The sequence below is a fragment of the Halichoeres trimaculatus genome, unplaced genomic scaffold (genome assembly GCF_033239565.1).
Source record: "Halichoeres trimaculatus isolate MK-OKI-2021-1 unplaced genomic scaffold, fHalTri1.1 fHalTri1_scaffold_19, whole genome shotgun sequence".
NCBI classification, from domain to species: Eukaryota; Metazoa; Chordata; class Actinopteri; order Labriformes; family Labridae; genus Halichoeres; species Halichoeres trimaculatus.
In genome coordinates this window covers 13,843,286-13,867,839 of record NW_027437197.1, presented here as the reverse complement: position 1 = coordinate 13,867,839, position 24,554 = coordinate 13,843,286, and the positions used below count along the sequence as shown (strand labels likewise).

Below are 24,554 nucleotides of genomic sequence, written 5' to 3'. Positions count from 1 at the left end.
CATCTTATTGGAGATAGATCTTTTGTTCCCAATAACGATGGATGGACGGACAGGTCGCTGTCGTCACTTCTTAGCTCACACCTGAGAACCAGCACGTCGTCCTCACCTCCTTCTCCTCACCTTGTGGGAAGACATCAGGCCTTACACCAGTTAGCATTGACATGCTACAGGCTGCTAACAGCTGAGTTCACATGTAAACAATGCAGCCATTGTTACATGTAGGATCTCCGCACTAATGCAGGAGCAAAAAGTATTAAAAGTATCACTAAAGCCACAAAAAGTTTGGTGTCCATGACCAACAAATGAGCCATACAAAGTAAAGATCCACTCCAAATAAAAAGATTATGAAAAAGAGACAAAAAAAAATACAAGAAAAGGACAAAAAAGAGAGAGCTGCAGCCATAGCCAACAGGGCGGCTCCTAGCAATGAGGCGTGCTAAACACTGAGTTATCAACTACAGCAGCGGATTAAGCACAGAGAAAACTGGACTCACCTAACTTGCCTCTAATGCAGAAAACAAATGTGAAGACTTCCAAATCAGAGACAATAATTCACATTAAAACTCCTGTGGAGGAAAAAACAATAAAGAAGGCTGAGCTTTTTGAAGACCCAAGCCTGAAACTCTGCAGACAATACAGAATATATGACTTTATATGATGGGGTCAAAGGAAGAAAAGGTGGAAGAGGACTACAATAAACAGGACATGTGTGAGTCTGGTGTTACATCAGTATTATGGAGGAGGTTCTAAATGTGAAATCTGCTTAAAGAGGAGATGCTAAATATGAGTGAAACTGAATTTTCTTCAGTAAACACAGACGGGCTGGGTGATTGTGGTGAACTGGACTTACCATTACATCAGATGGAAAAAGTGACCATGGAGGAAATGAGAGGGCATCTGAGCAGGCTGAGATTCTTAGAAGTTCAGCGTCTTCGAAGAATGTAGAGCTTCCGGATTTACAACACAATAACACGCTGAAAAAGAAAATACACACAAGATTCTTTTTTAAAACCAGTTCTACTTTCACTGGAGGAAAGGATTCAGATGTTTGTTGTAGTAACCTGACCAATATGACTCAGGGAGGAAGAAGAGGGTTCACATCACGACACCGCCGGACAGTCATTGCCATAATAAATGAAAGCCTGGGCATCTGAGGAAAACAAATGTGCAGAAAAAACTTTTCTGACTGAAGGTTTGAACACAAGGATGAAGGAAGAGAAATAAATGAGGATGAGAGGTGCATAGGGTTGAATAGATGATGGGGAAGTAAAGAGGAAAAAATGTCAAGTAATTGTTGAGTTTAGGAGTTTGGTCTTTGTCCTTTTTCTGATTAACTGTGTTTCATAAGCTGTTTTTGGATCTTTCAAGCATGAATCTGCAGGACACAAAATCAGATTAAATCAAACAAAATCAAATCAAATGATATTCAGAGGAGGCACGACACCAGAGACTGTTTCTGCATTTCTCTTTTATGAGTGCGTGACTCACATCAGACCTGTCTCACAGCAGAACAAACAAACACACATAAACAGACATAAACACACACAAAAAGGCACTGTTCTTTAACTAGAGACAAATGACATCAATCTCAAAGAAAGATATGAGAGTGTAAAGAGAGAGGGCTTTTACAATAACAGGACGGTCAAAAAGGTCAGAAATTTAAGTGTCAGATACTTTAAAGTTCAAGTAAGGTTGGAAAACATTATTTCTTTATTTTAACTTTTAATGCCTCAAAAGATTTTGAGCTGATAAAACAACATCATAAAAGTGTGAGGTTTAAAGATGTGCTACAAACATGAACAGAAACTTGAGGGAGTGTTATCATAATTTTATTAAAATTTTGTACATTTCCTGTACATTTTTTTCACATGAGGTCATTATAATAATGTACAATTAAATAAGACTAAAGAGATTCCTATGTTTATGATTTAACATCCTAGTACGCACACGTTAATGCCGTCACATTCAAACCTAAAGCAGGCAGAGATATGAGTCACTGCAGCTCAGTAGAGACAGAAGTGTGTCAGTGAAAACAGGGACACTGTCTGTCAGAGGATCGATTGAGGCTGATTGTTCCACAGGCTGCTCCATCAATCCATCAGTCAATCAAAACAAGCGTGAAATACAACATCCAGAGGCCAAACGGGGACATGATATCGAGTGCACGTGGATGAGAGTTGGCACAGAAAAGGAAAGTTAATCTGACAGCACAGCAGGATGCCACTGAGCTGAGATACAGTAATGATGATGAGCATGCAAAGCCCTGTGTGTAGGGATCTTTACTCAGATATACTTTAGGGTTTAAATGTCATTTAAACCCTAAAACAGGTTTGAAGTTGCTCTGGTAGATTTCCTCAACTCAGCTGGCAGAAAGATCTACAGGAAGCAAATACAAACCTTTATCTGATCCAAACATTTCTAAAAACAGAGGTTTAAAAATAACAGAATTCCTTTTTTAATCTCCACACAGGAACAACAAAACACACACCGGAGCACAAAGTTTTCCTGCAGTGGTCAGGGTTGTGCGTGTTTGAAGACGAGCGATGAAAGGAGACCCTAGATTCCTGACAGCACCAAGATGAACAAGAGGCGTCAGACGGTCCTGCAGCCAGGAAGGAAAGGGCTTGTGCATGTTGACATAGATGCAGGAGGAGAACACACACACACACACACGAGCTGCAGGGGATTGTGCAACAGCGGTTGCCTTTAAAGAGTGTGCAGCCAGATGGGAAATTCCCTGCTTACAGTCGCTGCATTCCTCAGGAGCTGCTCCACACATCCATGTGTTGCTCAGGTGGCGAGCTGGTGTCGCTCTTCCTGTGCATGTGTGTGTGTGGGTGAGAGAGTGTGTGTTTCCCTCCCTGACAGACGATTAATGAGGAGGAAACCCAAATAACTGAGGCTGTCTCAAGTTCACGACCCTCTCGTCCGAGTCAAGTTCCTCACGGCCCAAAACAGGACGAAGACGTCTGCGTGTGTGCGTCAGTGGCCAAAAACACCAAACAACAACAGGTCAGAGTGTGTGTTTGATCCCTGCATGGGGTCCCAGACGGGCTCCAGGCGTCCACAGAGCCACTGTGGTTAAAAATGTGCCGTGTGTGTCATTTTAGAACAAGATCACAGACTTCTACAGGCCACATTGTGCTGTAACTACGTCCCCGGGGACACGGCACAGCAGCTAAACATCATTTAACTCTGTCACGCTAACACTGCTCTGTCACGTTACAGTTAAATAATAAATATAACCTTCACTTCTTCACAGGTGAGTCCTCCTACCTGACAAATAAGGTGACACAACACGGTGTGGGACGTTGGTTAAGGATGCTACGCCAAAGTTGGTTGAGTTCCAGCGTTTGAAGAACAAATCTGGAGGTTTTCATATGTCTGAGATAAACAGTAAGTGTGTGTTAGTGTGTGAGTGAGTGTGTGTGTGTTAGGCACTGGACAGCATAGTAGAGGTGAAGATCTGCTGCAGGATTTGGGGGATCTGTTTGGTGTCCATGGCCACGAAGGATCTGCCAGCTGGAAGGGTTCTCTGGAGTCTGGAAAGAAGAAGAGAGAAGAGAGCTGAAAGGGTTGAACTTTAGTAACAGAATCCCAAAATAAAAAGACAGACCAGAGCTTGTTTGGTGTGTGAATGGGTGCAAGAAGTTTCCACTGGCAGAGGACAGAGTGTGTGTGAATGAATGATCCATCATTCAGATGCTGGAGGACATTCTTCTTTCTTTCTTTCCTAAATTAGCTCAAAGATTCCTTTTTAACAGTTAGCAGTTTGTCCTCCAGAGCACAGACATCAAAGTCGTAAACAGTCTCTCAAACATTAAATTATGTAACAGTTATGTACCAGACTAGATAACTGCATCTGTAACACTCACATGTCTCCATGATGTGAAAGTTCTATCATCAAGTTTCTTTCTGCATTCCTTCTTCCCCCCCTCTGAACCATTTTCCTTTGATTTTCTTCATTTCTCCTCCACCTCCTCACCTCTCAGCCTGATCGCCAAGTGATCCAATGAAGATGGCGAAGGCATTAACCTCGGGGTCAGAGGTCAGGACCTGGGCGAAGCGTTCAGGTCGGATGCCGTAGCGCTCAAGGTTGGCGTCGCTGAGCACCACCACAAAGTGCTCGTCGGCCTCTTCTCGTGCCAGCTCCTTGATGCTGGCATCGGTGCCCTCCAGGGTGTAATCACCGCTCATGCAGAACTGAGAGTGTGCATGCATCGTCTGCAGAGCAGGAAGACAGGAGGGAAGGAGAGGAGGGAGGAAACACTTTACAGAGCTGACTAAAGCAAACAGAGGAGCATTCTTTGAAGATATCTTTCCTCAAAAACAACAAACCTCCCTGGTCACTAAGAAATCTGTAATTTATTCAGCAGATTTTCTACTCGATCATCCTGTTACCTGAATTTCACACCTAATGCCTAGCAAAAAGAAGAAGCTCATTGACCTGATGCTAATTGTGCAAACCTGCAACCTAAAAATTGTTTAATGAACTTGTTAAGCAGCAGTTTGAAACGCCAGGAGAGCTCAACCTGAAGCTACCTGCAAACAGAGTCAATGCAGATTTGTAGTTTAATGACCATTCTGCTAAACTTTTCCTCCTTGAGACTGTGCTGCTTGCGTAGTTGCATGATTTTCTCAATTCTCAGCTCAAAAGGAGTGAAATGTTGCAAATGATGCATGAGGTTATTATGGTCTGCATTCAGGTATTGATCTGGTAAGCCAACAGTTCCTTATTTTAGGCCAAACCTGGAGCTTTTACTGACCTAAGTCAAAGTGTGACATAGTTGGTTCATTTTGTTGGACTGTGAAAAATTGATTATGTTCTGGAGAAGTTCACAGGTTTCAGTGTTATGATTGGTTAATGTGTGATCTGTACCCTGAGGACTTTGAGTCTCTCTTTGTTGTTCTTGGGGACTTTATCTGCTCTGACCAGCTCGATGTCGAAGCCATCGCCTGAGTGTCCCATGATGTCGTACTGCAAAAAGAAAAACAGGTTTAGTATCAAACAACACTGACACAACTCTGCCCCCCCATCCCAGAACCCAGAAGACCCTCTGAATGTAACTGACACCAACTACATTGCATTACACTTTCTATAGACCATCTATCTGCTGGCTTATCATATCTGATCATCCTGGCACCTTAACGGGGTCCTGCTGGGTTAATCCAGGACTCAGGTGTTACGTGTGTGAGCTATTTCCAACAAGGGCAGCTGTGGCTGTGGTGGACGGAGGTATGTGCCTCAGTGTCTCAGCTGTACTTATCGCTGTTGCCGGGTAAAACAGATGTTTTCATGGACGGTTTGTGTTTAAGGTCAGACTCTGTTTTTGTTTTCTGCTCCTTGAACACCTCAAGGACCAAAGATGTGCACATACAGTTACAAAAACAATCAAAATAAAGAGAAAAACTTCTTTTAAAACATTGTTATTGAAGTTTTCGGAGCTGTTTGGCTCATTAACAAGTGGGATAGATTTAAATAGGTCAGATAGTCGTGATAAATAGGTCAACGAATTATTAAGAGACAAATTCTTAGGCTTAAAGTTTCATCATCCCATCTCTGTTTACATGCAGAGAAATCCTGCAACACACACACACACTTGCACACAGAACCTGAGCCAGCAGGTACACACGCACACATGACACATGTCTTGTATGTTATCAGATGCACTTTTATGTAATGGCTGTTATGTAAAGACAGAAGTCACGCTGACATATCATGTACACGACATGTTTAGCAGCAATGATACGAATCTGCATGTGTGTGTTTGTGTGTGTATGTGTGTGTGTGTGTGAGACACTGATATGTGATCAGTATTAGGTTGGGTTGTGTGTCACCAAGGGGCCAAGAAGTCTGTCTCCCTTCACACTCTGTCCCCAACTCATGTCTGTTTGTATCAACCCGCTCTTCATAAACTCCTGATTAGTGAAAATAATCACACCCATTAAATAAATTCATTGCGATTTAAAAAAAGAAGCAAGTAGATATTAAAGAGGTTTTTAAAGAGGTCATGAGCTTGATATTGTGGTGACATTGTGTTTTGATTCCTCAGACCACACAGGAAGAGTGCAGAGCAAAAACCTAGGAAGAACTTTTAAGACTATGCTCTAATTTGCAAAGTTGTGTAAGGAGGATCACATCTGTGAAAGAAGAGTTTGTTAGTAAAGATGTATCCTCATCCATATCCTCAGCATCATGACAGGATCTACCTTAAACTTGTGCTCGTAGTTCTCAAGAGCCTCCATCACCATGCACACAGCCTCCATGGAGCGCTCCAGTCGCCCGTCCACGCCGTTGAAGCGGTACATGCTGCCCGAGACATCGGCTAACACCCTCAGACGCTTCGGCTTCTGCTGTGGAGTGCCCGGCTGGAAAACACACACACACACACACACACACACGTATCTTCAGAGTCAATCAGCATCAAAGTGCCCGTTCAGGGACAAAAGACTCCTCTGGGAAGTGATTTTGTGGAATTTGGTCCAACTTTCTCAAAATAACGTCCAACACGTCTGCAATCACTTCAGGCCAGACCAAAAATATGCAACACTTGGAGCTAAAGGAGGTAGAAAAACATGGCATGCATATTATGGTTAGAGTGTGTTTGTATGAAAAGTGTGGGAACTATCTGTGTGTGTATGTGTGTGTGAGTGTGTGTGAACTCACACAGGCACACATGACAGCAGAAAAAACGTCTGAAAAGTGTGTGAGCCGGAATATAGGGTGTAAAAATAATCTCACACACACCGCTGGAATGTATCGCCTGACAGATAAAGGTCAAAATTATGTGGGAGTGTGTGTGTTTAAAGGTGTGGCTCAGGGAGGGGAGAGGTTAAACACAGACACAAACACACACATACACGCACACACACACACACACACACACACACACCTCTGGGTCCAGTTCTCCTCTGCGTTTATATATCGCCTTCTCTCCGGTCAGACCATCAATGATTTTAGCATCGTCCAGATCTCCCAGTGCCTGGTTCTTCAGCCACTGTCGCTCTTTCCCTTTGGCCTGAAAAACACACCCATACACACATGACATGAACTAATCAGCCAAATATCACACACATTTCAAAATCTGTCTGGGGGGGATGATTCAACTCTAGGAGGCGACAAGATTGTGAAATGAGGCAAAAGCTTCAGACACTTTAAAGACACCAAAAAAGATTCACAGAATATATAGTCTCTTTATTTAACAAGAAAAATATAAATATCTCCATCTTCAATTCAGATTTTACGTCTCTACACTGGATTTCATTTCTCATTTAGCAACTGAAGAAGCTGAAACACCTGAGCTCATCGTCAGCAGAGTGTCCCCTGACTTTAACTAGTATCCTCCTCTTTGACTCCCTGAGTACAGCCTCTTTGAAGCTCTGATCTTGTTTCTTAAGGCGACTCTTTGCCTTTCTGCTCTGCTCACTTAGAAAAAGGAGAGGAAAAAAGAAAGCAGCATGTCTTTCTCCTGTCCTCACTTCGCCTCCTGATGAAGGAGATCTTTGTTAGAGAGAGGTTTGGAACAAAAGAAGGAACACGATCTGCTCAGACACACCCAGTTTGGGTCAGTCCTCACAAAGCTCTACACTGTTGATACTCAGTGTCAAGTGTGCACCAAGATTTTTCTGCACAACACATGACGTGTGACCGCGGCTCATAACTACACATCTGTGATAAGAGCTGACATCAGAAACAAAAGCTGTCACTTGTTTGAAGATTGATATGGAGGAACGAGAGCACAGAGTGTTCACAGAGCTGCTGCTCAGATCGTACCAAAGATGAAAACTTGTGCATGCAATCAGTCAAATCAAAGGAAGGGTTTGTAGATCCTTTATGAAACACAACAAAGAGAGAAAAAGAAAAGGTCTTGACGTGTATTTCTGGGGAGTTACTCCTGACGAATATCCGTCTGTATTTCTAACAACCTCTAATATTTACTGAATGGCATGAAGCTAAACTAAGCAGACGTAACAGACTTCATTTAATAACTGCTGTGATAAGCTCGAACTCACCTCAACGGAAACAAACCTGATCAAACTCTGCTTCACTTTTCTGTGAAAACCCTTTAAGGATGCATTGTGTTAGACCCAAACAAAGAAAATGATTTTTTGCACATATGAACATAATGCCTGTTGAATAAACTGTGCTGCCATAAACCCAACAATCAAAAAAAGCTTTTTGCACCTTGCACTTTGGCTCATAATTGTTTTGATTTTTTTACCCCTACCAACCATTCTCTGTTTTCTTTGACTTGCATTTCCTCATCTTCCTCTCTCATTTGTCCCCAGTTTGTGAATTTGGGCATGAAATAGTGATATCTTAAGTTTAATTTCTTTACCAAAGAAAAGTAAGAATTTCCAGACATTTTAAAACCTTAAAAGTGAAATATCTTCTCAAGGATTTGTGATAACAGTTTCTTAAAACTCATCAGTAGGCATATGTAATAAGGAACAATATTTGACATTTTGAAGTACAACTGCAGTTGCTTGGTGCTTGTGACTGAGATTTGGTCTACATTAATAAAGTTTAAAAAAATACTTTGGTTTCCAAATGCCCAAATGAAAAACAAACGCGTGTCACTCTGGGATTTTGGAGGTGAGCTTGGACTGATTTCAGGCCCAGGTGTTAATATCTGTCATGTGGCTCCATTGTTGAGAGATGAATAGAGGGGTTTTCCTCTCAGGCGGGTGCAAACAATACAGTATCAGCTCATTGAAAGCTTGCCAGCTAGTGCAAGGAGTGTGTTTGTGTGTGTTTGTGTGTCTGTGTCTGTGTGATTCCTTAAATCACTCCTCAGGTATGATAAAAATAACATGACTTCATGTTGGGATTGGTATAATCTCCATCGTTTGTACATCGAGGGAGAAGCCTGGGGCCACAAGGACGCATACAAACAATAAAGAACGCTCAGGTACGGCTGCTAACACCTGGATAGAAAACACACACACACACAAACACACTAAACATCCAGCTACCACAACATTTACAAACAAAGCTTCACACCTGGACAGGAGTGCACGGCTGAGAGTAATGCTCTTTAATCATCCTCACGTGCTGCGTGATCTTCCTCTCATTACACACAACAAACACCCGCACACTGTACACACTCTACACATCACACAAAGCATCTGAATGCATCAACACATTTCCTTCAGGAGCTCAAACAAAGGGAGGAAAGTTGGAGCCTAAACACTGAAACAGAGAACATGTAACATCCTGGATTTTCACTCCCCTCTCGCTGAACTCTCGCTTTCCAATCAACCAATCAGGAAGCTCTGCTGGGACAGCGCCCCCTCCTTCCTGTACGAACATGGGGTCATTGTTTGGGTTGTGTGAGGTCAGATATCGTCATCTAGTGCACATCATGTATGACTTGAGTGTTCTGGACTCTAGTGGGTGCAGGAAGATCTGTTGGACCTTCATCCAAAATTTGGTTTGATCATCTTTATGAAAGTTTACTAAACTGTGCTAATCTGGTGTTAAAACACCAGATAAACTAAGATAAGTAAAACAAAAGACAGGTCTGTTTCTCATACTAATATCTAAAACAATGAAAGAGGACATATTCAAACCCAGAAACCCAAAGCTGACCTGTAAAGTGTCCAAGATGATACGTAGAGACTGAACTTGTCTCCTGACAGCGCTGGAGAACCGTTCGTATGTGGTGGCGTCGTATTCGCTCATATTGATCTCCTTAAGCCTGAGGAAGAAGAAGGGAGAGAAAAACAGAGAAGAGATTTGTGACCTGATTAACAAAAAAAAAAATCAAGTTGTTTTATTCAGGCTTGTAGAACATGGTACTTCTAAAATTTTCTTTTGACTTTAAGCTTCAACAATCCTTTCCACGCCCTTTCGGACTTTACACATCATCGGCCAAGTAAAAAATCTTCCTCTTATAAAATGTCACAGAGGTCAGTGTTGTTTAACATTGAGTATGTGTGTGTGTGAGCATGTGTGTGTTCCCTCCATAAAACACCTGTGGAAATGAACACACAGGTGTGGTGTGACCTCCAGGCTGAGTTCATGCGTATAATCCCACCTACAGCTCCTTTGGTAACAATGACACCCACAGTTACCGATCCTCTTTGGTGTGGTGAGGGTCCCCATGCTTCCTAAGACTTCCACTAGTGCGTGTGTGCATGTGTGTGTGTGCATGTGTGTGTGTGTGTGTCAAAGAGATGAGGGTAATCTCTACCAGGTGTCTGAATCTTTTGGTGACTGTCAGACCGTGACAGCGCAGAGATGTGGAGCAGGAGATCAAAAAGCAGAGAGGAGCTCTGACTTTGTGTGTCACAGCCTGCAACAAATATGAGTGTAGGTGTGTGTGTGTACATGCATTAGACATATTGCATACGAGCAGCATTAGGCGGGTGTGTTGTGTAAACTGTGCTTGCATCGACCATGCAATCCAATAGAGCAAATAAGCACCTGAACACACCTTCATCACTTGGCCAGACGACTTCTGCGCACATGATGAAACTTAAATGTGTGTGACTGCAGCTTCCCTACTTTAAATTACATTAAATTACCACACTATCTAACACACACTTTATAAAGCTGTGCATCCACTCACTACAGTCCAGTTCCTTCTGTCTCTGTCTGCATTCACACCACATCATGTCAGCCGCTAAACACCACTGACTTCCTGAACACATTCCAAGGTGTGCATACATGTCTGTGTGTGTGTGTTTGTGTAAGCGAGTGTGTATGTGTGTGTTGTTTATGCATGTGGTGAGCAGACACTATGGCCGGTGGCTGCAGCTACTTCCTTTAAATTCCTGAACTTGGAGGAAAGAGGGTGAAGGAGTCTGATTCACCTCGAGGGGCTGAGAGAGAAAATCAGTGACAGAAAGAAAACAGAAAATGTCTTGTTGATTTATTCTACAAATTATGAAGCTTTCAATGACTGAAACAGAGTTATAAAACCAAGATGCTTCAAGCTTATTTACTTTTGAAACTGTCTGTCTGGACGTCAGTCTGGCTGCCTGCTGTGGTTACTGTTATATTGCTTTGGGCTGAGCAGAAATTTCTATGAGCGCCTCTGGATTTAAATAAAAATTGATTCATATGGTAAACACAACAACAACTTATCCAACAATCATCAACTCTGGAGCAATATGTCATATTTTAATTTGTGTGTCACTTTGACATTTATTGACCAACAGCTGAATAACCCCCCTGATGGTTTGTATTTGCTGTAACCACAGTTGAGATACACACATTATCCATTTGTAATCAGCAGCTTTACTCAGTGCAGAATTTTACATCAAGCTCACTACACTAAAGCACAGCTGTCCAAAATAAACAATTCAGTTTCTTCTCTTTGTGATCAATGTAAATAGGCTCCAGCAGTTTTATTCCTGAGACAGTTTTTTTCTTAACCTACAACCAAAGCCAGCATTTTTTTAATGTGTCTACTCTTATCAGCCAAAAACAGAATTAAGGATGTAAAAAACAATTTTTTAAACTAAATCTGACTGAGACAATCTCTGCAGGGTTTTTGATAGTGGTTAATATGCAAGGCAAACAAAACAAGCTAAAGGTAACTTCAAGAGCCTGGAAAATTAGCTCAAAGAAAAAAACACTGTCTGAAAGAACGGATAAAAACATGATGTTGGAATTTGTAAAATACTGTATGTTTGCAAAGTGAAATGGAAATATTTGATATTTGTTGTTCCTGCAAGATGACCGATGCATAACTCCATAAAGTCATCACAGTGAGGGTTTAAATCTGGGTTCATTTCACCCATATCAGCCAGTGACATGCAGCCAGCAGGCACAGAAACTTGAACTGAAGTCAGTCCTGGCTTCATGTGATGCAAACTATTCAATCAATCAAACCTGGACATGTTTGTGCAAAAGGTGGAGACAAAGTTGGATTTCCAGGGAAGTGCAAATTCTGTCAGTGTGTTTCTTGTTGTTGGCATACCTGGGCCTGTTTTTTCATGCGTGTGTGTGTGTGTGTGTCAGGTACTTGAAGTGGTTTATGGAAGGCTCATACTTTGATTGATGTTGATCCTCCTGTTAGATAAACAAAGGATTACGCACACATATCGATGTACGAGGAGAGGTGGAAAAAGCCCAGCAGAGCTGCAGGTATTTCTGCGGTTTGATCACCTGCTGTGTAAATACACTCAGCTACAGTGACATAAACCAGGATACAGGCAACAACGTGTAGCTACAAGATCCCCTAAGAGCTTAGAGGGACACTGATAGACAGAAGGGAGGTAGAGGGGGGAGGGAGATGAAGAAAGCAAGTGAAAAGACTACAAATAAGAAGAGACAGAGGACAGAGGAGAGAGGGTGAGGGTGTCCTGGTGGTGTGAAAGCAGCCAGTGTGTGAGGAGGGGGACGGTTAAGAGAAGGAGGCAGTTTGAAGCACAGAGAACAGAGACAGCCTTCATGGTTGAGCTGGTGAAAGGGGCGCCCTCTGAACCTGGGTTCTGAGTGTACAAGAAGTCTACACACACACACACACACACACACACACACACACACACACACACACACACACACACACACACACACACACACACACACACACACACACACACGTACTTTTATACATTCATGCATTCATACATTCATACATCCAGCCCGGGCTTTGCAGCCTGTTGATGTTTGCCCAGGATGGAGCAGCATACCTGGGATAGCTCACTAATTAGGACACCCTGCAGATGTCTCAAACAAAAACACCCACATATACACACAAATGTTTCTCATTACACACATCACACACTTCTTTTCTGTGAAGCTTGTCCAAAACATCTGTAAACTGTCGCACAGTTTCCCACCTGTAGAGCTCCCTCAGTCTGAACGCCAGGACCACTCCTCTCCATCCTGAATGAACATGATCAGTTCTGATTAGAAGACGCTCACCTTTCTTTAAAGGCCTTTTCACCCATTTCTCTGGCAGCTCTGCGGACCTCTTCAGGGACTGCATCTTTCTCCGCCTGAGAAATCTGGTAGACTTTGTGTCCTGCATCCAGGCGATAAGGACCTCCTTTTCCTCCCAGTCCAGCCGTATCTCTACCACCTGCAAACAAACATCTCATCAAGGTTCCTTCACACTTTCCCACTTCAGACTTTACACATGTCGGGCCGCAGATGGCCTAGTGGTCAAGGTCCTGCCTCATGAGGTTATCCCTCGAGCCAGTGGCCCAGGTTTGAGTCCGGCCTGTGGCCTGTTTGCTGTTTCCTGTATGTCTTTTCCCACTCTCACCCTGTTTGGGTCTCTATCCACTGTCCTATCTTCTCTGACTAAAGGCATGAAAAAACTAAAAAAATAACTAAAAAAAAAGACTTTACACATGTCATCTGTCACACTAAAATCTGCGTGAATATGAAGAATGTTGCTCTGTATTTGTTGAGAAAAGACAATAAAGTTCTCTCCGGTTACCTGTGCCTCCAGCCCACTGGTTTCCCCCAACATGTGGAGCGTTATTTGGGTCGATCTTCCCATGTTTCGGAGCAGTGACGTCCAGGCCGCTGTCCCTCTGGATGGTGATCTGAGAGCAGAGGGAGTAGAAATGTCATCTGGGTCCTTTTTCATACATGTGCAGACATCTAAAAGACTCTCAGTGAGCCCCAGCCGTTAGATACCGCCATGGTTTATGAGGGTTAAAGGGTCGCTGCAGCTACAACTCACCAAGGATGGCACCTTTTCTGCACATGGCTGGTGGTCTGGTTTATAGCCTGAACTTCCTGGAACAATATACACGATTCTAAGGATTATTCTCACACCATGTGAGGAAATATTCCCACCAGGAGGAACATTAATCTGAAAGACAAACCTTCAGGGCTACTGTTGTTCCTTCATGTTGATCTAAGATCGTGTGTGTTTAAACACTGTTGAGCTGTGACCTAAATGAGCTTTTGCGGAATCGACTCAGATTGGCTTTTTGTGCTATTTTTTAATTTTCAGATCAGGACCCCTCCAAACTCCTATTTCAACATAGAGGTTAGGCTGATATCTCGAGTTTTCATCAAATTTTCAGATATTTCATATTTTCTGTTTCAATCTGTTTGTTTGAGGGAGAAGGAGACCCCTGCAGAAAAATTGTGCTCCTGCATTGCCCTGTGTCTGAGAAGTATGCTACGAAAATCATCAAGTGCAGTTATATGTAACAGGGATTGCACATAGAGCAATGATTTGATTTGCAGACTTTTATGCTTACCCCAGATGCAACATTCGGTGAAACTTTTAGGAATCTTTTGCACACCCAGAAAACTTTTCTTATGATCTCTGCTTCTCTGAGATGTGAGATTCCTGCAGGATGTTACAGACTGTCTCTGTGTCTCTCTGCAGGAGAGTGACAGAGAGAGAAGGAGCAGGGACACAGGGAGGAAAAAGCTCGGGGTCGCCTTCTGCCAAAAATCAGGGTGCTGGCACCACGCCTGAGAGCGCAAGAGAGGAACACGGAGACTAAGTGTTCTCCTGTAGTTCAGCTGAATTCTGACACGCTGCTGGAGTCTGAACGCTCTCTGAACGATGCCCCGAGTTTTTTTTATCTTTGCTGTTTTTAATTTGCTCTGGGTCCGTCATGTGTGAGCGGTTGAGCGGAGGCTTATCTATCATGAGCAGACGTCCAAGAGAGAAGGACCCCTCCTCTGCTGCTGACCGGCTGTCCACACCTAAAAACTGACACACACACACACACACACACACACACTCAGCTCTCACACCTACATGAAACTGCTGCATCAGCAGAGCTCTATATTTGGTGCGGATTAGGAGGGTCATCGCTTTAAACCAGGTCAGATTATTGGGACCAGATAACACGCCATGTAGGACTGACCCTGTCTGGATACAACCGATTTAGTCATCGAGCAGATTCACACAGAAATGAGGAATATAAAAAACTTTTTCTCTGCATTCATTCAGGGATCATCCACAAAGTGTCTCAGCTGTTTTCCATTTCTGCCTCTCACACCTGGAGCAGATGCTTGTAAATATGGTGCATGATGTGGAGAAGCCTTGTTAATTTCCACTTCCCACACAAATTTCACCACCAGGAGCAAATGCTCTAACTCCCAGAGGAGAACCGTCCTCCTGAACCTCTCAAACAGAAGGAGAGCAGCATTTTAAGCCTCTGTCTGTCTGTCTGTAAAGAAAGCTAAACTGAGCCTCCAGAAAATACACACACAGCCTCACAGGACAGCACACAAACCCAGCATGGTCACATAATCTCCGGTCCAGCTGTGTTGGCTTTTGAACTTAAAGAAGAGTCTCGACCTTAGCTCCTCTGAATGACAATAAGGGAGAAAGAGGATGAGGAGAGGAGGCCTCTTATGATAATCAGCAGGAGCTCAAGGACAGGAAATTCAGATTACAAACAGAGCATCTGTGTATCAATAGATCAATGTTAGTATAGATCCACAGGAGGTGTGTGTGTGTAGGTGTGTGTGTGTGTCATCAGTAACCAGAGAGAGCTCCATAGCTGTGTGCTGAGGTAAAGGGTCAGAGGTTTGAGTCGCTGGCGTCACCTCCAAGAGCTCACCTCCACCATGTGACAACTCTCTGCTTACATGCTAATTCATGTGCGTGTGTGTGTGTGTCAGTGCCACCAGAATATGAGCTGAGCTGGACACATGCCTGCTCCATGTTGGGAAGCGATCGTGAGCACCTGATGTCCAGGAATGTGTCTTCATGAACTGAGCTGTCTGAGTGAAAAGTACACAGTGTTAATGGACGTGATTATGATCGGTCTATAAATGCCAACACTCTTTCTCTCTGCCAAACAAAAGCGATATCAGAGGTGTCAGAGGATTGTGATTAGATAAGTTCACTTCCTGTTTGAATTTTTTGTCACTCACAAGTTTGTAGTCTTTTACAAACTTTAAGATATTTACTCAGAAAAATGTGGATTTATTTGAAGACAATCTGTTTTCATTTTACAGTTTTTACTGCCAACGCGTCTGCTCCCATCTGAGCAGTATCTAACTGGTCAGATATCTGTCCATCAGAGAGGAAGCTCAGCTGCTGGTTTGTTCCTGTAATCCTCTCTGTCATCACACTGAATCAAGATAAAACTTCCTTACTGGTGACAACATGTGTCTTCGTCCTGGTAATGGACTCTGTCATGAGCAGTAAAGAGGTGACTAATGCTCCTCTTTTAGGATTTAAGAAAATGACGGGTGATGCCTTACAACATGAGTCCATTTTAGGATCTGAGAGGCTTTTTACATTAGCAACACTCGGCTAGGGATCCTCCCCTGAGTGTGACAGCAGCGTGAGTCATTAATATCTGTATGTGTGCGTGTCTGTGTGTGTTTCATGTTACTCTGGCCTAGTAGGGATCCCTGATGCAGCAGCGCACTCAGTTTCATTTACTACGTGAACTCTGTTAAACAGGATTACATCAAAATATTACGTCCTACCAAAAAATGAGTTTCCTGTCATAGAAAACAAAAGAAACCATAAATCATCCCAGATTTTTCCTTAATAAATTACTCAAACTTATCACTAAGGAATTTTTTTCTTTTACAGACAATGAATCTGTTTTTCCACAATATTTGGCCGAGGGAACAGATGCTTCTGTGTTTTTCATGGAAATCCAGGATGCATTGTTGCCCCTTTCTCTGTTGCAAGGAGCAGCACGCTTTAAGACAGCATTATAACCCTTTTGGCGCTGAGCAGGCGGCAAAGTGGAGAAAACCTCATTTTTATGACTGTGGGAATCAACATCTCCACCCCTCCTTCCCCGCTCTCCTCCCTCCCTCGTTCTTTTCTTCACTCATCGAGGGTCCACGCCTCGTCTTGCAGGATTAACAGCCCCGTAAATTTCTGATTCTCTCTTTGGACAAGCAAAGTCAGAGAGTGATTTAGGAGGGAAGGCATCTGCTAGTATGTGTGTGTGTGTGAGTGTGATTTTTGGAAGAAAATGTGTGCCCCTGTGTGAACTTGGGTGTTGATATAAAAGTCGGACAAAATGAAGTATGCAAAACTTTTCAAAGTATAAGCGTGTAATTAATTTCATGGCTTGCTTGGATTACTAAAGGTCGTTACATGTGCAGGAGAGCTGTGCACCACAAACCTCATCTCCTTTGATAGCAATAGAGTGTAAACATGCAGACACCCACTCGGCTCTGGAAACAAAAGGTTGTACAAAAGGAGAGTGTGTGTACAGACAGATGATGACTGATGTATGTGTGTATCCATGATGTCAACAGGGCTGTAATGGAACAATTTGAGACTGAGGATAAAGACAGATGAGGGGAACTACTGAGTAGGAAGACCAGACTGTCATGCACACCTGGATGCACACTCACACCCGTTTAAACACACACACACACACACACACACACACACACAGAAACAAGTATGCAAGTTACAAAATATAAAAGCAGTGAAGGTTTTGGGGACATTAATCTGGTGAAATCCTCTTTAAGTGTATCAGAAACTTAATTCTGAGAGTGATGCCTGTGATCTGTGCGTAAACGGGGACACTGCACTGCCTTGAGGTGTGTAAACACCTTGCTATAGATGTGTATCTCTGTGCACAGCCTTTTACACCCAAATGTTTAACTACAGAGGAGTGTCTGTCATTTTTAACTAGCAAAAGGGAGCACAGAGAGCATCTGTAAGAGCCTGACCTACAGAGGGCTGAAGGTACCCCATCAAAGACGACCTGAGCACTAAGGAATCTGGGCCAGGAGGAAAGAGTGTGTGGGCAGAGCAGAGCTGCAGGTGGACAGCAGTGTGTGTATGCTGTTTGATTAGTTCTGGTTAGGTAACAGTGGGGGCTGCACGGTGGTGCAACGGTTAGCGCTGCAGCCTCACAGCAAGAAGGTCACCGGTTCAAATCCCCACCTCGGCCGGTGGGTCTTTCTGTGTGGAGTTTGCATGTTCTCCCCGTGCATGCGTGGGTTCTCTCCGGGTACTCCGGCTTCCTCCCACAGTCCAAAAACATGCTTACCAGGTTAATTGGTCACACCAAATTGTCCCTAGGTGTGAGTGTGTGCGTGCATGGTTGTCTGTCTATGTGTCAGCCCTGCGATTGACTGGCGACCAGTCCAGGGTGTACCCTGCCTCTCGCCCAATGATTGCTGGGATAGGCTCCAGCCACCCGCGACCCTAAAAAACAGGATAAGCGGTATAGAAAATGGATGGATGGATGGAAGGTAACAGTGGGCTTCATTATCTAATCTGTTACTGATCAACATCATTAAATTTATCATTAATCTCTTTGGGAAGGTCTCTTCTCTTTCTTTGTGCACATGAAACAGATGCACAGATAAAAACACGCTGCACGCAGAAGGCTGTTTTATCTGAAGAATTTTTTCCTACCAGTCGTGTGTGTGTGTGAGGGTGTGTGTGTGTGCACACAAACAAGGTTTCCTCAGTGTGCTGCTCTGAACATTTTGAGCCATACCCACAAGGTCAAACCTATTGCATCATCAACACAATGAGTGTCCATTCATACACACCAGCCTGGGGTACATAGGGTTGTAAATTATAGGCTCGGAAACATTCTGGTTAGCATGAAATCAGCTATATTTCTGCTGCTAAGGAAAGGAAAGAAAGCAAAGTGTCTCTGAGTTAGAACTCTGATCACGAGGTTTACCTCTAAAGCTGCACTGCCACTCTGTGGTAGACAGAGGAACTACATGCTGCAGGCTTCTCTCTGTAACACCCAATCCTCTTCAGCTTTTTAAAATATTATTTCAGTTGTGTTGTTACCTGTACAGGTCTGCCGTCCTCTGACCCAATCATATTCCTCCACTCCATCAGCGATCTCTGCAGGGTGTCCAATCCTGTCTCCCAGAGCCGCACGTACCCGCCCATATCCACTGTGACCACGCCTCCAGAACCAAGAGCACCAATAAGCACATCAGATTCTGAGACTTTTGACAACCAGCTGGTGTATGGAGACACAGACATTGACCTGCAAATCACCAAAGTGCAAGAAAATAAAACTCAGGTTCTCTTTAAGAGGGAAGATGACATTTAAGTGAGTCTGGTATGCACAGGCACCAACCAAATATCTTCCAGTTTTCTAAGTGTACATATTTCAAATTCTCTTGAGTAACAGAGGGGGAAACGTGAGGTACTGACCTTGGGACAGGAATATATTTGACTCTTTTGGAGTTCAGATCAGTCACTTCCAGGTACGCCGCTGTCATCGGAGGAGTGACGTCTGGGAAAGAATGAATAGCGTGCTTAACACTCTGATTTACTTGCTATGTAATGAACAGAAAACTCTGGGTCCCGATCTGAACTCTGACCTTTGGGGTACACCTCCTTTAGAGGAACCTTGTTGGGAGGAAGAGCTCGCACCACCTGATTGGCTGAGAGCAGACTGACACAGTTGTCCCGTTTGGCGGAACTGGAGCGAAGAGTTCCTCTGAAGAAAGTGTGAGCGCTGTTGTCAGTGCTCTTCATCTCTGAGAGGTCGACAGGTCTCTTAAAGCTGTACACCTCATTTGGAGACTGGATGGAAGAGGAAAAAATCATTCATGAAGCATGAAGCACACATGGGATCAATAGAACAGCTCTTCAAAGTGAGCTCTAATGCTTTAACTTATGATCTTAAAACATATAAATGTGCCAAAAAAGGATGAATATGTTGTTCAGAGTGGATTTTTTAATCTGGAGAAGAATTAAATAATCCAAACTTTGGCAAAAGATTTCTGCACCATCTGTTTTTATGATCTCACCACAAGGTCTGGGAAGCCCACAATGATTTGTGCAAATGAGCTGGTGTCAGCCAGAACTCGGTTTGGTGAAACGATCCTCTGGTCAAGAGCAGCACTGAGGTTCTCATTGGGAAGCTGATCACATGACAGCATCTGAGGAACGCATAATTCAGCTGGAGAAAGAGAACAGAATGAAAGTCAGAAAGGAAGTATAAAATGATTTTAAAAAGGGGAAAAAAATACATATTTAGAAGAGGAGAAATGAAAACAGTTTGTTTGTAACTTACCTGAGCTGACTCCGTGTCCCGAGCTGACCGAGTCTTCACTGATGCCGTGCAGCTGACACACTCCTGAGTCTTCAGCGGCCATGTGCATGGGCTTAGTGAGCAGGAACTTCCTGTTCAGAGGCAAAAACAGTGCAACAAATTATCAACCGCAGATTTGTAGGCGACTTTTCTTATAGTTTCCCAATTTGGCAGTTAATGACTCAAAAGTGCAAAAAAACTTGTACATAAGTCTGTCATGACTGAAACAAATGCTCTGAGGTGTCTGGGTCATAAAGTTGCCATGAAAATCCTTTCACTTACTTGTTGGTGTTGCTCTCCACAAGCAGCCAGCGATCCTCTGCCACTAGGAAGACAGACTTCAGGTTGATGGGGAGAGAGATGGCATGAACTTTGCCCTCCAGTACATCCAGCACCTCCAGCTGGTTACTTCAAAGAGAAACGCGCACAAATAGAATGGTTCTTAAAAGAATATTTTCATATTGTAGATTTGCTTTTAATAACCAGTGAAAGTCCAGAGGCTTACCCGTCCTCCTTATAGAAGAGCAGCCAGTTTTTGTGAGCAAACTCCCGGCACATTTTGTGAACTCCCTACAAACAAGAACCAAAACAAACCAAATCAGCTTCAAAAGTTTGTTGATTCTTTTTTCTTCAAACTTTGACCTTCTCTTGAAAAAAAAAACATTTTATACAAAAAAAATCTTCCTATTTATAGACAAAAAATTAAAATGTACAGACAAACAAACCCTACAGTCGACACTTTGGGGAAAAATATCATGTCTTGAATAAATAATAGAGATGACTCTGAATGACATTTGTCTGTGGAGGCAGTGAGACCTCTGACCTGCTGTTCTTTGCTGCTCCACCAGTTTGACGCTCGGGTGGACGGAGGGTCGCTCTCTGGGGACAACATGAGCCTCCGCACGGCGCCTGTTTCCATATCCAGATGGAGAATTGTGTTGCTCTGCAGACACAAAAGTTAAAAGAAAGACTGAACAAGAACTCAGATTATATCATAGTGTGCTTCCACTTCTAGAAGGCTGCCAGCAGAGGGTGCTCATCTCTAGGTGAAACCTCCCAGATATGCGTCCTGTGAGAACTTCACTGTGACTTCATTTTCAGCCTGATGTTGAATGTGTGTGTGAAAGTGTAGTTTATGGTCATGTCAGAAAAGAAAGAAGGTATGTCTGTGTGTTTGCAGTGAGTGGGTTTAAGGTCAGCTGTGGAAAATGCTGCTTTGACCTTAGAGGAGTTTTATTAGAGGGAGCCTCAGGACAGGCTGCCCTCTTTCATGAAAATGTTTTCCTCATGACCTTCTGTTTCCTGATCCTACACTGTTGAATGAGTGTGTTAGCACATGTGGATGTCCTACATGTGGACTTCACAGGTGGTCCATCAGGTAGATTGTTGAAGGTTTTTGTTTATGCATTTAGTCTTAAAGAAGTGTTTTTTTCTTGACCATGAATCAGAAGTTGTTTGCATGCCTTTTTTGTGCACCATGGTTTCCCTGGCTTTCCCTGAAAAAGGCTGACGACCTGTAGACGAACTCAACGTTGTCTGGACTTCTTCATTCTTAGACAAACGTAACATGATCCATCGTGGAGATATTTTTAGAAAATCCTCCTCTTGCCTAATGTGCTCCAGCTGCAGCAGAGTGGCTGCAGAGAAGACTTACATGCATTGTGCTGGTCTGACTCTGCCGTCATAGATCGGGGTCTTACAGGGTGAGTGAGGAACAACTGCAAACAACCACAAACCACTAGACATTCACAAAATCTATAACCATCCTGTGAGCAGCTATTTTAAATCAGTCAGGAATCTGTGGTCTTCCTCTGAAAGAAAGTTTAAATACCACTGTTGCATAAGTGTCACGTTACGTTTAAGCAAATAAGGACATAAACGAGAAGAGACGGTTCCTTTGTGAGCACAGACTCTGAGTGTATGTGACTACGGATTTTACTAAAGGTCCCTAGATTTATCAAAAAGAGCATGTCTGATAAGGAGAGGGCAATCTTTGAGCTTCAAACACCCAAAATTTAGCTCTGTCTCCATATTTCTCTCAGTGTTTCAACACTTCTTTTACTTTGTAAAAAATGTATATAAATTAAATAAAGTCATCTCGTGTTTTAAATTATTGTGAGCTTGTCTGAGTATGTTAGTTCACACCTGCTCCTCGTGCAGCACCACCTGTCCATCCAGAGGACTCCCGAGAGGAGCCACAGTGACAAACGGCTGCCACACTCCACTTATGGTCCTGGGGAAAACATCATAAAGCTCCATGTACTGAATCGTATCGCCGCGCTCCTTCATGGAGAACAGGGACACGGGATTACACGTGGCCACAAACATTGTGTCTGCAGATCAGAGACAAAAAGAGCGGTGATTAAAAGCATTCTCGTCAGCACTGGGAGGTTTGACAGTGTTGATGGTGTGTACCGTCTTTGGTGGTGACATCACAGATGATGTTGACTTCGTTCATTGGGATCTGCCAGTGGGCTTTCTCCTCACTGAAGCTCAGAGCTCGGCTCTCCTGTCTGTTGCAGGGGTAACTCTGCACACGCAGAAACACAGGGCCCTGCAAACACAACCCACCATCATACCTGAACATCATACTTCTGAAGAGTGAAAACAGCATTCATGCTCACCAAAAATATGGAGTCTGATCACAAGGCTCAAACTGCAAAAAACAGCCTGAATAGTGTTCTGGGGTTACATAAACTCCTTCACAGATTACAAGATGATACTCATCAAATGAGCCTCTGACCCCCTCAGATCTAAGCTTGAAAAAATGTGGATTAACAGCTTCTTTGTGCAAAGCTTTGGTCAGTTTGAAATCAAAAAGACATTATGACATTTTCAGATACGGTAATATCTGCAGGAATTCCCCTTTTACAACCTTTACAGTCACATAAAGAAGCCCTGTGTTTTAGAAAAAGGAGTACATTTTCTAAAAATGTGTTCATAATTTTAATGTGCTGGGAAAATTCTCAGTGAGATGCTGACTTTTGATCAAAACAGTGCAGATCTGCTTCTTGTCCTCCTTTTTAAACCCTTAGTATCTGAAAAAGTAAAGGTGTGTGCATGCAGATTATTTCACCCTGTAGAGTCTGGATGTGTGTGTACGAGTTAACTGTAAGCTGTCCCTCTGTGAGTGTGTTTTCTTTGTTTACCTTGATGTCTATGGGGTGTGTCTCGGTGGGACACAGAAGTTTGCGGCGAGCGTTGACTCCTTGGTTTATTGTCCAGTAGCCGGTCATCTTAACCTCAGGCAAGGGCAACCTGGAGGTCAAAAGTCAAACGACAACAACTACTTAAGATCTAAATGCTTAAGGTCTAGTTATTAATATAGAAAAACAAGGATGGGATGAGAGTCTTTGTCTTTAAAGAGTGCAGTTTGACCATTCCCCAGTTATCCAGATTTCACTTCTATCTTTCAGCTCAGGAAGCTAAATCAGGCTCTATTTTCTCCCCAAGTCTCTGGAGAAGCTTATGTCTATTTATGTTGGATGAAACTTGGATGTGTGAGCCCCTGCTCGACTTGTTGTGTCTGGCCTGATGTTTACTGGTCTGAATCAGAGCTGGATTGTGGCCACTGCCTTATTGGCTGCAGGTGGGATGAAATATTCAGAACCAAACACAGAAACGTTAAGTGGGGTCGGGAATGATCCAATAAATATTCCTATGAATGGGAAATCAAAGAGATGCATAAGAGAGGGGGTTTCACAGATTGCTGCTTTTATGAACATAATTGGTTGTGGGGTCAAATCTTTTCAAGATGAGCACCTGACAAAGATCCAAAAAGATTAAAACAGCCTTCAGAGCCTGTAAGTCATTATAAAAAACATAATGGTCACAATCTGTTGCTTAGTTATTAAAGGAAAATACTTGTTTCTGTTCTGTTCTCAAGATTTACTCAAGAGATTTATCGAGTTAAATCTTTAAACATTGTAAGCTTAAATGAAACGACAGGAGACAGAAGAAACAAATATTTTCCTTTATTTCAAAGACAAAGCTGTACATTATGAGATGTGAGGTAATGAGACAGTTTTTTAAATACTTCAGTTTGTTGTGAGGAGACTTCATGGAAGCCTCAGAATGTAATCTAGTCTGAAATTCAGTCGAAATCAGCCACCTTCAAGCATTTCAGGATTTTACACTTCAGAGTCACAGATTCTTTTAAATCATATTAATTAAGCACTTTTTGCGTTTATGTAAGAGCTTGAACTCAAACCAGAGGCCTCTAAAAAACACTTTCTGTGGCAGAAACTTCTTGACAGCAAGAAAGTGACATTATTTTCATTTAAATCTTAAAGAGGGTAAAAAACACATTGAGTGATTCATCTTAAATACTGTCCTCTAATAGGAAAACCTGTTCGTGGCTTATCAAATTAAATACTTTATTGAGCATCTAATCTTTCTGTTGTCTGTTTAGATGATCCTCAGATTCCAAGTTCATCCCAGTTTCTTGTTAAATTTGAATATGCACGGTGTAGAGTGGGTTAATATGACACAGCTAACTAATAGCCTTGTGTTAGATTTCCTGCATGAACTGGTCCTCCAGTGGAGAATGTTAAAGGAAGTATAGTTGAAATCATTCAGAGATTATTAAAAACTAAAAGAGACCAGGTTCA

At 42.9% G+C, this 24,554-nt stretch overlaps 1 protein-coding gene across 2 annotated transcripts in view; it reads right to left on the bottom strand.

Moving 5' to 3' along the window:
• Window positions 1-695: 695 nt before the first annotated feature.
• The window catches only part of vwa8 (von Willebrand factor A domain containing 8), a 45,497-nt gene continuing 21,638 nt past the window's right edge, over window positions 696-24,554 (bottom strand). Inside the window, exons 27-47 of one of the 2 annotated variants that reach the window (XR_012599893.1) lie at window positions 23,094-23,202; window positions 22,360-22,498; window positions 22,090-22,277; window positions 20,768-20,887; window positions 20,450-20,514; window positions 20,227-20,352; window positions 19,927-20,036; window positions 19,661-19,812; window positions 19,229-19,433; window positions 19,059-19,140; window positions 18,684-18,888; window positions 13,401-13,509; window positions 12,881-13,037; window positions 9,593-9,701; window positions 6,894-7,019; window positions 6,211-6,369; window positions 4,880-4,978; window positions 3,986-4,224; window positions 3,277-3,542; window positions 1,067-1,150; window positions 696-974 (exon numbers count right to left, since the gene is read on the bottom strand). Coding sequence is in view for 1 of the 2 variants with exons in the window: in XM_074694535.1 (XP_074550636.1) it covers window positions 3,434-3,542; window positions 3,986-4,224; window positions 4,880-4,978; window positions 6,211-6,369; window positions 6,894-7,019; window positions 9,593-9,701; window positions 12,881-13,037; window positions 13,401-13,509; window positions 18,684-18,888; window positions 19,059-19,140; window positions 19,229-19,433; window positions 19,661-19,812; window positions 19,927-20,036; window positions 20,227-20,352; window positions 20,450-20,514; window positions 20,768-20,887; window positions 22,090-22,277; window positions 22,360-22,498; window positions 23,094-23,202 (2,608 nt within the window). In the remaining variant the exon portion in view is untranslated. Of the gene's footprint in view, window positions 975-1,066; window positions 1,151-1,782; window positions 3,543-3,985; window positions 4,225-4,879; window positions 4,979-6,210; window positions 6,370-6,893; window positions 7,020-9,592; window positions 9,702-12,880; window positions 13,038-13,400; window positions 13,510-18,683; window positions 18,889-19,058; window positions 19,141-19,228; window positions 19,434-19,660; window positions 19,813-19,926; window positions 20,037-20,226; window positions 20,353-20,449; window positions 20,515-20,767; window positions 20,888-22,089; window positions 22,278-22,359; window positions 22,499-23,093; window positions 23,203-24,554 lie in introns of those variants that run through there. The other variant, XM_074694535.1, reaches the window with a different exon arrangement.